An 11,477-nucleotide genomic window follows, 5' to 3' on the forward strand; every position below is an offset into this window, starting at 1 on the left:
GGCTGCGGGCGGCGGCGTGGCTCCGGCACGACGAGGTCCTCATCGAACACGCGCACTACAGATGTTCGACGAAACGCCTGAACAGTACATCGTCGAGGTCAGTCCGACCTTTCCGGGTCGGACGCGTGAGAAACGAACTTTCCGACTCCCGCCACGGGAGCCCACACCACGTTGGCACTACACAGGGGTTGACTTATTGACCCGGAATAGTCTTCCCTTTCTGCACCGTAGCGTATACGCTCCACTCCAACTCTGTAATAGACTAATATATACTGAATCCACCCATAGCAGCTTGGTGCTTCCTTGTTCTACACCGGAGGGGGAGGGATTCGTGCTTGGAGCCCGCAAATCCACCCGTGACAGGTATGTTGTGGGCGTCCATTCTTATTACTAGCAGCTATCTATCCCTTTGCAATTTTATAATCTTTTAGAGATTCTTACCCGGCTAAAAAAATTCTCCGGATACAAGCAAGGCTGCAACTCTGCTGAGCTATCAAATTTCCCTCCTCCCCTCTTTGGGGAAACATGGACGGACAAGAAAATTGCCCCTGCTACCTTCTTGCATGCTTTATAAATCTTTATTTAGGCATAGATATAAATTAATAGTAAGCTACCTTAGATTCATACTAGCAAATATGTTCGTATGTTACTATGGTCGAAAGCCCCCGTGCGGATCATGATTGATTTTTTTTCTATGATGGGTTTCCTTTAACTGCGTTTTCATGTTCTCACTGTATTAGAGTCCATCTAGATTATAATAATAGTAGCGTTGTTGTTCGGATCCACCCATCTGTAATGATGTTGGACCAAACTAAAATTTCTAATGAAAACGTTACGTGCTTTAAGAAAGGTAAGATTCTACTCTTTGTTGTAAACTAAAACATCTTCTCATGTACTCCCTCCGCCCCAAAATAATTGCAATTCTAGAGTTCAAAATTTGCCCCACAAAAATGTTAACTTTGTCCCACCTACCACAAAAGACAAGCCAGTTTTCGGAAGATTCTCACAAAACACAACTAACACCTCATTCACTCACCACAAAAGACAAAGGGTATTTTGATAATTTTACACCTACCATTGGTTTGCGTATTTGGTCCTAAAATTGTATTTATTTTAGGACGGAGGGAGTACATAGTAGGTACCACTATTAACCCCAACATCTAGAATTCTGGATAGATTCTCTGATTGTTTGTCGGGGACGTATCTGGTGGAAACCGCCACGTTGATGAAAACCCGTGCAAACCATTAAAAAAATCATCTAAATCCACCAAAATAATTACACATGTAGATGATATGATGATACAAAACTTTATAAAATATTTTGTCCAAACTCGACTTTGTTTGTGAGATATAAAATTTTATTATTTTTATATCTCACAAACGAAGTCGAGTTTGGACAAGATATTTTATATGATTGTGTATCATCATATCATCTATATGTGCGATTTTTTTGGTGAATTTAGACGACTTTTTTACTGTGGTTTGCACGAGTTTTCACGAAAACTATGGTTTCTATCAGATATATTCCCTTGTTTGTCAAGCTTCAGCCCGTCGTAAGGCACAGGATTTACCCAGATTAATTGCTATATTAGTCCAATTTTGTCTTGAACCAATCAAAATTAAGCCAGCAATGTCACGCTGTCATTATCTTACTATTACTAATTGATATGAACCACCTAGAATCCTAAGTGAACACTCTAAAAAAATAAAGAAATTCTATAAATTCTCACAAAAATAAAAAACATCCAGCCATCAATCCAACAACACTAATTATAATAACCATCGGATCTGTTATCTTTTTTAATAAATTACTCACCTCTGCCATTACAAAAATAGACTAAATTAACCCCTTAAACATGTATCTAAATTGCCCACATCTGCCATTATAAAAAATCTAAAGTAACCCCCTAATCTTTGTGTAAATTAACCACCCATGCCATTATAAAAATAATACAAATACCTCCCTAAATTTGTATATAAATTATCCAATTATATCATTATATTACAAGTTAAAATACTCATAAATATAAATCTAAATTATATAATTATATAATTATAATAAAATATTAAAGTGCACCAATATAAAATTCTAAATTGTTATTTCTATCATTATTAATATATTATTTATATAAAAATACCACCCATGATATATGTCACCATATATTCATGTATGATGGAAGAGATAAGAATACCAATTTACAAATAAATAATTTAACTAAACATATATCGAATACATATAGAGGTGTGACGTAAAATGAAATCTATTGTAACTAGATAATGATAAATAAATGATATATATATATATTAGAATATGTGTTAGAATATTTAATAGATGTAAAGAACGTGAGTTAATTAGTGTCCTTATTCTTATATTAGTTCTAATTAGCCCGTGCGGGAGCACGGGTTGATAGACTAGTTGTTTCTAATAAAAGGCACACCATGTAACATAATGAAATGACACATTTGATCACAACACCATGTAAGAATTAAATGTTGCAGCATGTCTATTAAACAGTGTCATGAAACCATGCATAGAGAGATGTAGGTTCATTTTATTGTAATCCTAACATGGCAGTTTCAGTAATAGCGTAATGAAACTGTGCACTGAGACTGCCTTAGAACAAAGAAAAAAACCATGACGATGAAGGTTCTGATTTTTGCTGCATCCATCATCTTCTATGGTTATCTAGTGTTTTACTTAAGGTTAATTGTAATATATATGAACTTCACCGCTTTCACAGGAGTTCTCCACAAACAACACCATGGAATTTATCCAAGAAGGTGATAGATCTAAATGGATGGCGCATAGTAATCATAGCATAACATGCTTCACTAGAGGGGACATAGACAGAATGACCAACAACTATCGAACTTGTCTTGGAAGAGGGGCCTTTGGAGAAGTATACGAAGGGGTTCTTGAGGATGGAAGCATGGTTGCAGTGAAAAGGTTTATCCACAATGTGAAAGAAAACTTCGCTAAAGAGCTGATCGTCCATCGTGAAATCAACCACAAGAACGTAGTGAGGCTCATTGGTTGCTGTGAGGAGGAAAATGCCCTTATGCTGGTCACTGAGTATGTCGCTAATGGAAATCTAAGTGATATTCTTCACGATGACAACCTTCCCATCCCTTTGGATGTAAGACTTACGATCGCCATTGAGTGTGCTGAGGCGTTGGCGTACATGCATTCTCACATGTACACTCAGGTTATCCATGGCGACGTCAAGCCTGGTAACATACTCTTAGATAGCAACTTCCATGCAAAATTGTCAGACTTTGGAATATCAAGACTAGCCAACACGGATAAGACACTGCACACCGAGAATGTCATAGGAAGCATAGGTTACATGGATCCTCTGTTTGCTTTGGATGGGCGTCTCACTGTGAAGTATGATGTTTATAGCTTTGGAGTTGTTCTCCTTGAGCTGATGGCCAGGAAAAAGGCAACAACAGTAGTTGACAACGTCAACATTGTTTATGCATTTACTAGTGCTCTTGAAAGGGGGTCCGGGGGTGTGAGATGGATGTTTGATGCTGAAATTGCAAGCAAGGATAATATGAAGGTTGTTGAAGGGGTTGCAAAGATAGCAGGTGAATGCCTAACGATGGAAAGGGAGAAACGTCCTGAGATGATTGACGTGGTGGAACGTCTTAGGGTGCTACGACAGAAAGCTTCACGTCAGGATCAGGCATCGCAACACTCAGGTCTGTTCTCTTGGGCTAGGAGGAACAAGACAGCACCTCCAGCTTCAGCGAACATCCCAGCCAATATTTTGCCGTCAGGTGTGTCTCTGTCAGTTCTTGTTTGCAGATATAAAGGCTGCGACAGACAACTTTGATGAGTCACTCCATGTTGGTGCTGGTGAATATAGTAACGTGTACCGTGGCATGATTTATGGGGCAGGAACCAAGTGGCTATCAAGCGTTTGCGTTTGGAGCAGTCTTGGACCAATAAAAAAATATTATTAAACTAAATAAAAAAGTATGAATTATCATGTTTTTAATGCATTTTTAGCAAAGGTTTAGCTGGCCTAAAAATTCAAGGAATTTTGAATTCTACCCATTATTAAAAAATTTTAATTCGAATTCCTTTATGTCTAATTTAGCACATCTAGCCAAAATAGATTCCTTGTCTCTTGTGCTATCTCCCAGCAAAATATCACGATTTTTAGACAATATTAACTATACTTTCTCTATTATTTAATTGAGAGAGGTGTAAAATCCTAGAAATTCGGAAATTATACTGTAGTAAACCACCTCGAGGCAGAGATTCTGGAGTCATCAAATGTCCGAAAGTTCACCTTCAGTGAGCTGAAAGGCTCCACAAGGAACTTCAGATTGGACAGCGTGCTCGGGGAGGGAGGCTTTGGCTCGGTGTACAAGGGATGGATGGATGAGCGCACGCTTGCACCTGTGAAACCGGGCACTGGGATGATTGTCGCGGTGAAGAGGCTCAAGCTCGACAGCTTCCGAGTGCACAGAGAATGGGTGGTTGGTGCCCCCCACCAACTCCTATTGCATTTGTTCGACTCGAAGGTTGTTTTAATTTGTGTCTGCAATAACTTTGTAGGCTGTGGTAAATTACCTAGGGCAGTTGTCCCACCCTAATCTTGTGAAACTTATTGGGTACTGCTGGGAGGATGAAGAACGGCTTCTTGTGTTTGAGTACATGCCAAGAGGGAGCTTGGAGCATCATCTTTTCAGGAGTAAGCTCTCAAGTTTTCTTTTGTGAAGTCCTTCATTCTTGGATTCTTGCGAATAAGGACTGAATGCTATGATATTACAGGAGGGTCGCACTTCCAACCGCTCCCATGGAACTTACGGATGAAGGTTGCACTTGAGGCGGCCAGAGGCCTTGGTTTCCTGCACGGCGACCAGGCTAAAGTTATCTACCGTGATTTCAAGACCTCCAATATTCTTCTCGACTCGGTCTGTATGCAAATCATTCACTATAAAATATGTGCAGGTCAATTGAACTTTGATCTAAAGATATTTAATTCTTATTTGACTTTTTACAGGAGTACAATGCAAAATTGTCTGATTTCGGTTTGGCAAAAGATGGTCCAAGTGGTTATACAGGTTATATCCCTACTATTCTGGGGACGACCTACATGGGGATACACGGATATGCTGCCCCTGAATATATTGCAACAGGTAATCTTTGCAGCATGATATGCCAGCCAGTAATACGTCATATTGGTTTGCTGTTGTTTCGACACTTTATAATTACTATGCTGAGAAAGTGGGTAAATGAAACATTGGTGTTTCATCATAACTCATTCCTTTTTAGTTTTTTTTTATTTCATCAATCCTCATTCTCTTTTTCATTATTTCTCCATTTCTCTGTAGTTGAGAAAAGAAATATTTTGCAAGACAAGGATACTGATTTTGTGCATGCAATTTCTGTTAGATTCATTTATTCAATTTTATATGGCATGATCCTGCATTGTGCTTAGACGCCCCTTTTGTTTAAAGCAACTCATTTATCAATTGCAATTTGGGGAACATAAAATAATTTGTGTCAGCAAAGAACGCAGCATGTTGATGTACAGTCCCTTGATTGGCATTTGTTGTCTTGTGCATGTGCTGCTTACGATTTAAAAACTCAAGGAATTAAGTGTATGATGTATGGCATCCTGTAAATGGGGGAAACATTGAAGCATCACGTTATGCTACTTGAAAGGCACTTTGAACTGTGCAGTGCCTTTGATTAGTCCAAAAAAATGCAACTACATTCTCCAGCTGGTTCCATGCATGAACTACCATGAAATCAGAAGTTACGGTACAAGTCAAGTCAACACACAAATTGTGATTACTCGACTGCATGCAAGTTGCAATTGTTCTTTAACCTACAAATTTGCGCACATGATCTAATGGTTTAAGTCAACATGGCTTGCATATGTATAATTGATGGCAACGTCTATTGTTTACCCTCATGATGCACAGGCCATTTGACCGCGAAGTGTGATGTGTACAGCTACGGTGTTGTTCTTCTGGAGTTGCTGTCTGGGCAGCGTGCTCTGGACAAGAACCGCCCACCTGGCCAGCACATGCTGGTGGAGTGGGCTAGGCCTTACATCACCAACAAGCAGAGGGTGTTCCGTTTCTTGGACTCGCAGTTGGGTTCCCAGTATTGCCTTCCTGCGGCGCAGAAGACCGCAGCCCTAGCACTGCAATGCTTGTCGATGGACCCACGATGCAGGCCTGGCATGGATCAGGTTGTGACCTTGTTAGAAGGCCTTCAAGACACCAAGAGTGCATTGAAATCTGGCAAGTAGGAGAATTGCTAGTTACGGTTGTCCTTGCCTCTTTGAAGGATCGTCGTCTTGTAGGACTCCAATGGAGTAAAACGGTGAACGGATGAGGGATTTCAGGGGCAACTAGCTTCTGAAGAGTGTATAATATTAATATATCTTGCTTTGTGTATAGCTACCTGCTTCGTTGGTGCAACTTTTTCTCTACATATGTATATTTTAGCAGTCCACTTGTGTTGTATCTAAGTTAAAAAAATAGTTCTTTTTGTTGGGTCCAGCTGCATTTTCTTCAGATTCTTGAACTGCTTTGCTGCAGAATCGTCACTGCAAATTGCCTGCAAAGCAAACAATATCTACCAATACTGTGCTACTAAAAACTAAAAAAACATAAGCAAGGCTAGTATTATTATTTTAATTTCAATAAACATGTACTTTTATTGCTTCAGAGAACATATAACATGAATGGATAGCAGAGAAACAAAGACAACCGTATTCTCTGGTTCGTCCACAAATTACAACCAGAAGGAACTCCGGCAAAACCGTAAAAGTAGCTCAATACTAACATATCTGTGACATGGATTGTAGGACAGGTTCTACAGGCGTTTAGGTTTCCAGGAGATTGCAACAAAAGCTTCTAAAGCATCGAGTACATCACAGCAAATTGAGATAAGCCGTGATGAGTTCAACATGACAGACTGTGCAACTAATAACACCTAAAATCTCCGGCCACTGGAACTATAAGCACGACCGCCAGGGTATTGGCTACGGTGTTCAAAACCAGGACCCCGACCTCTGCCGCCACCATGGAACTCTGGGTAATCTGGTCTATCAGTGAAAGATTCATACTGGCCATGGCCAGAAGCATAACCCCGATGAGCTTCTCCATAAGCACCTCCAGCTGCAGCGGCAGGTGTTGCTGCTACTGCTGGATGATAACCATGCTGCTCGCCAGGCAAAGCTGTTGGGTGATAACCATGTCGCTCCCCAGCCACAGAGTTATTGGCATAATGGCTCATGCTGGCCTGCTGGTATTGCTGCTGGCGTGCCAAAGATTCCTTACGCAGGAATTCATCTCTATAGTTTGCTTGCCGAGCCCGAAGTGCTAATAGTTTCTCCTGGTACTGCGTATTTATCTCCTTCAATCTCTGCAAAGAGACATAGGAAGCATGAAACGGTGGTTGTCTTGGTTTCAAATAACACATATAACTACCAATAAACAGAATGCAACAGCAACAACAGATAGTTCAATCAAATATAGCAGCTCCAGATTCCAGAGTGCTGTAAGGGTCACCACATTATACTAAATCCATGTGGCGATATCCATTTTCCACGGTTCACTAGTTGAATATTAGAAATGCATATGATTATCAAGCATACAGTGTTTTTAAGAAAACATGGAATTTGAGTTCACGCGCACCCAACACCTTCAGTTAGCTGATTCATCCATTATTATAGAAACAAATCCAAGCATGAAGATCCCTTGAATCGCAATAATAGGGTAAGCCAATGAATATATGGACAACCATATGAAGGGGCAATGTTAGAATAATTGCGCGGAAGCGATAACCCCAAAAACACAAAACCAAATCACAAGATTACACGAACGAGAACGACACCGAGGCACGATATTTTTTAACGAGGTTCGGCGATATGCCTACATCCTCGGGGCATAACTACGGGCGCTCCTCCCCATAAACAGCAGCTACACCGGCATCCGGGCACCACCGCAGCAGCGCCGCCGCCCACACCAGCCGCTAAGTCGTCTCACGGTTACACGGTAGTGCCCTCATATTTATGGGCCCAAGAGATACAAAGTACGACTCAAACTCTATCCCTAACCTACCATAACTCAACTCCAGTCGTAACCGAACTGTACACATATTCGACACATATTCAACAAACTCCACCTTGGCGAATATGCACGCCACCTTGAAGCCGTCCATGCTCGAACCTCTGTGTACCGAACTTGAGTTGTCTCCCTTTGCTGCTCACTTAGAACAGACCGACAAGGCTGCTGCCACCTCGCCGGCCGTCGGAGAGAACAACCCCATAGTTGCATTGCCATCCATGACTCCACCTTCAACAACGCTTCCCTTCAGCTTGTATTGGTGTGCACATGATTTCTCACCAACCATGACCGTTGCCTCCATGCATGACTCTCAAGGTCTTCTTATCAGGCGCCGCCTGATACAGCCATCCTTCTTCATGCAAGATCCCAAGCGAAATCAGATTCGTCCGTAGCCCTGGTACATGCTTCACACCCTTCAGTAGCATCTCATATCCATCACACATCTTGAATTTGATATCACCCACTCCTATGATACGATAACCCGAATCATCTCCCAAGTGAGCAAAACCACAATCCTTCTCAATGTATGACGAGAACCACTCCTTGTTTGGTGTTGCATGGAACGAACTAGCTGAATCCAACAACCACGCTTCTTCACAAGACTTTTCACTTGACACTGTGAGAACATCACCATCGCTATCCGAGTCATCCAGCTTCTTGGCAATCACCACACTTGTGGTTCCTCCGCCCGTCTTCAGTTCCGAACACTCAGCCTTTTTATGTCCCCATCCCTTGCACTTATAGCACTGCGGTCCCTTCTTCTTGTTGTTGCCCTTCTTATCTTCATCACTCTGATCCCTCCTGACCATAAGTACTCCCAGAAGACTCTTCATGTGAATTATTCTTCCTCCTCTGCTCATGAGAAAGCAAAGCAGAAACAACATCATCCACTTGCACCTTCTTCTTGCCATACGTCAGCGTAGTAACCAAGTGATCATAAGAGTCTGGCAATGAACACAGAAGAACAATCGCCATGTCTTCATCCTCAATCTTCACGTCGACCTTCCCTAGATCAGCAACTAATTGATTTAAGACATTCACATGCTCAGCAAGATCTGACCCCTCTTGCATCTTCAACCCATACAGCTTTTGCTTCAGATACAACTTTCTGGTCAAAGTCTTGGACATAAACTTCTCGGCCAACTTGTCCCAAATCTTCTTAGGCGAGCTTTCATCCATGACATGGTACATGATCTGATCAGCGAGACACAACCTCATCGTTGCACATACTTGCGCCTGCATCTCCTCCCACTTATCATCCATCTACCTTCGCCGGCTTCTTCTCGCCGAGGGCCATCGAGATACCCTGCTGAGCCAATAGGTTCTTCACTCTCGTCTGCCACAGCCCGAAGTTTCCGGTGCCATCGAACCTCGCCACCTCAAACTTGGAAGCCATCGACACCATCTGCCTGTTACCACAGATCGCCGAAAAATCAATAACACAGGTGTACTGTACACACCACGTCGTGTGATCCCCTTCCTCACGTCCCGCCACGGACGCCGCACGATGCTGCAGCACCCACCTCCTACGTGTGCTGTGCTGACCTCCTCGTGCAGTCGCCGCCGTGTACTCCTACACAGCCACGCCGCTCGCAAGCCTTGTCGACCTCCTTGCCGTCGCACACGATAACGCCGACCCGTCTTCGAAGTCCGAACGCCGCCCGTTGTTCGCCTGTGCACCGCCGCAAGCTTCGGTTTCCACGAACAGCTTCTATTGCCTTCTGATGCAATCTTTGCGTCTGCTCTGTTTGTTTTATGGAGACTTGATCACCGCATCCAAATAAAATTGGATTCCTGCAGCAGTCCGTTACCTATTCATATTATGTAGGCCTTCCTTTTTTTTTCTTTCCCGTGATGCACATGTCCACCAATTAGCTTGCCATGCATTGTGGGCCCACCCCGTGGCCTATTCCTTCACGGAGTCAGAGTCCCAACGTCATGCACCCGTGAAATCGCCATGCACCATGGGATCCAGCCGTGACCTATTTCTTCATGAAGTCGGAGTCCAAAACCTGATCGGACTCTTGCACCAAAGAGCCTACCCAATAGCACGTCACCACTATAAACAAGCCTCACGCAAGGTAAGTTTGACCGAGCAAAAATAATTCCACATGCATGCATACGTATGCACTTCTAGCTCTACCTGCCAACGCCTCCTGAGTCCTGATTCTCACGGTGCACATGCTCACTGTGGCCCACGCGTGCACGTCTAGGGATGCAAGCGGGGCGGGTCGCGGCTGCCCGCACCGTGTCCGCACGAGCCGCGAGTGAAATCGCGGGCATAAGCGGTCGCCCGCATAGCGCCGCTTGCCTTTTGCGGGCTTTGCGGCTGCCCGCGTGTGTCCGCCACCAGCTCCTTCGCCGAGAGCGGAGCGGACCATGTCAAGGGTTCAGACCGCGGCTGAGGCCGTTGGCGGCGGCGCGGCGCTGCCGCCAGGGCGGCTGGCGGAGGCAGGTTGAGGTCTTGGCGACCATCCAGGACGCTCGGGTGACAATGCAAGGGGTCAGGAAGAACGTCCTGCCGGTCTGCAAGAAAATCAACAAGAACGGGTTCACTGCTTCGTAGAAGAAATTGTGGAAACTGATTAGTGCATCTCCCACCATGATTAACCAAGGAATTCTCATGTCAACAACACAAACGAATCCACTCACCAGGAAGGTCAAGCCGTCGCTCGAACCCGGCAGGCACCAAGACCTTCAGGTCGACCACCTCGTCCTCCGCGGCGCCGCTGCGGCCGCAGCTGCTCAGAAGATCCATCGTGACGATCTCCAGCCCGCCCTTCTTCCCCGCCTCGCCGCAGAGCAGCCTGGCCACACAGAGCTCACGTCCGTCCCATCCAAATGTGGGCCTCCTAGTTTCCTTGCCGGCGGGCGCGAGGGTAGAGAAGCTCGCACCTCGCGCGCGGTGCCTTGCCAGCGGGGACGAGATTGCTCTTGGCGCAACGATTGGAGAGATTGTCGCCCCGAGAAGTCGAGAACGTTGAAGCGCGTCGGAAGGGACAGGATGCGGGGTTGCGGGCTTGCGGCGCCGCTGGGCACCGCGAGCAGAGCCGCGTGGTCCGCTTCAGCGACGCGGGTTTGCGGCGCGGGCTGAGCCGGCGGGTTCGCGGCAAAGCCCGCCCTGCTTGCAACTCTATGCACGTCCGAGCCAATGCCTGTGCCGTAGCCGAGCCAGGTGCCGTGCACGCCGCCGGTTGAACCTCCGCGTAATCTTCATTGCTGCTCGCTGTCGCCGGCACATATTACTTCAGATCATCATGAATCCCATGAACAAGCCATCTCCGTCAACACGTCAAGTCCATCATGGCTATTGCCACCATCGTTGCTGCTCCACCTTGAGTCTGCAACGACCATTCCGATCATGATCGACCACC

At 44.6% G+C, this 11,477-nt stretch overlaps 1 protein-coding gene across 4 annotated transcripts; it reads left to right on the plus strand.

Moving 5' to 3' along the window:
• The first annotated feature begins 236 nt into the window (after window positions 1–236).
• Window positions 237–6,510, plus strand: LOC120693021 (probable serine/threonine-protein kinase PBL19). 4 transcript variants are annotated; one of them, XM_039976427.1, is made up of 8 exons: window positions 237–363; window positions 2,742–3,783; window positions 4,250–4,491; window positions 4,571–4,706; window positions 4,787–4,805; window positions 4,879–4,929; window positions 5,019–5,154; window positions 5,947–6,510. In XM_039976427.1, exons 2-8 carry the CDS (start codon window positions 2,763–2,765, stop codon window positions 5,953–5,955), a joined length of 1,614 nt encoding a protein of 537 aa, XP_039832361.1. In that variant the 5' UTR covers window positions 237–363; window positions 2,742–2,762; the 3' UTR covers window positions 5,956–6,510. The 4 variants fall into 4 exon arrangements, with proteins under 4 accessions (XP_039832361.1, XP_039832360.1, XP_039832359.1 ...); XM_039976426.1 differs by having other exon boundaries at window positions 5,978–6,510; XM_039976425.1 differs by having other exon boundaries at window positions 238–363; window positions 4,787–4,929; window positions 5,978–6,510.
• The last annotated feature ends 4,967 nt before the right edge of the window (window positions 6,511–11,477 follow it).

The sequence above is a fragment of the Panicum virgatum genome, chromosome 9N (assembly GCF_016808335.1).
Source record: "Panicum virgatum strain AP13 chromosome 9N, P.virgatum_v5, whole genome shotgun sequence".
NCBI lineage: Eukaryota > Viridiplantae > Streptophyta > Magnoliopsida > Poales > Poaceae > Panicum > Panicum virgatum.

Coding starts and splice junctions, on each gene's coding strand:
- LOC120693021 (XM_039976424.1), top strand. CDS start 2,763: ATGGAATTTATCCAAGAAGGTGATAGATCTAAATGGATGGCGCATAGT. Junction 4,707..4,786: donor GGAGCATCATCTTTTCAGGA/GTAAGCTCTCAA, acceptor ATGATATTACAG/GAGGGTCGCACTTCCAACCG. Junction 5,155..5,946: donor CCCTGAATATATTGCAACAG/GTAATCTTTGCA, acceptor CATGATGCACAG/GCCATTTGACCGCGAAGTGT.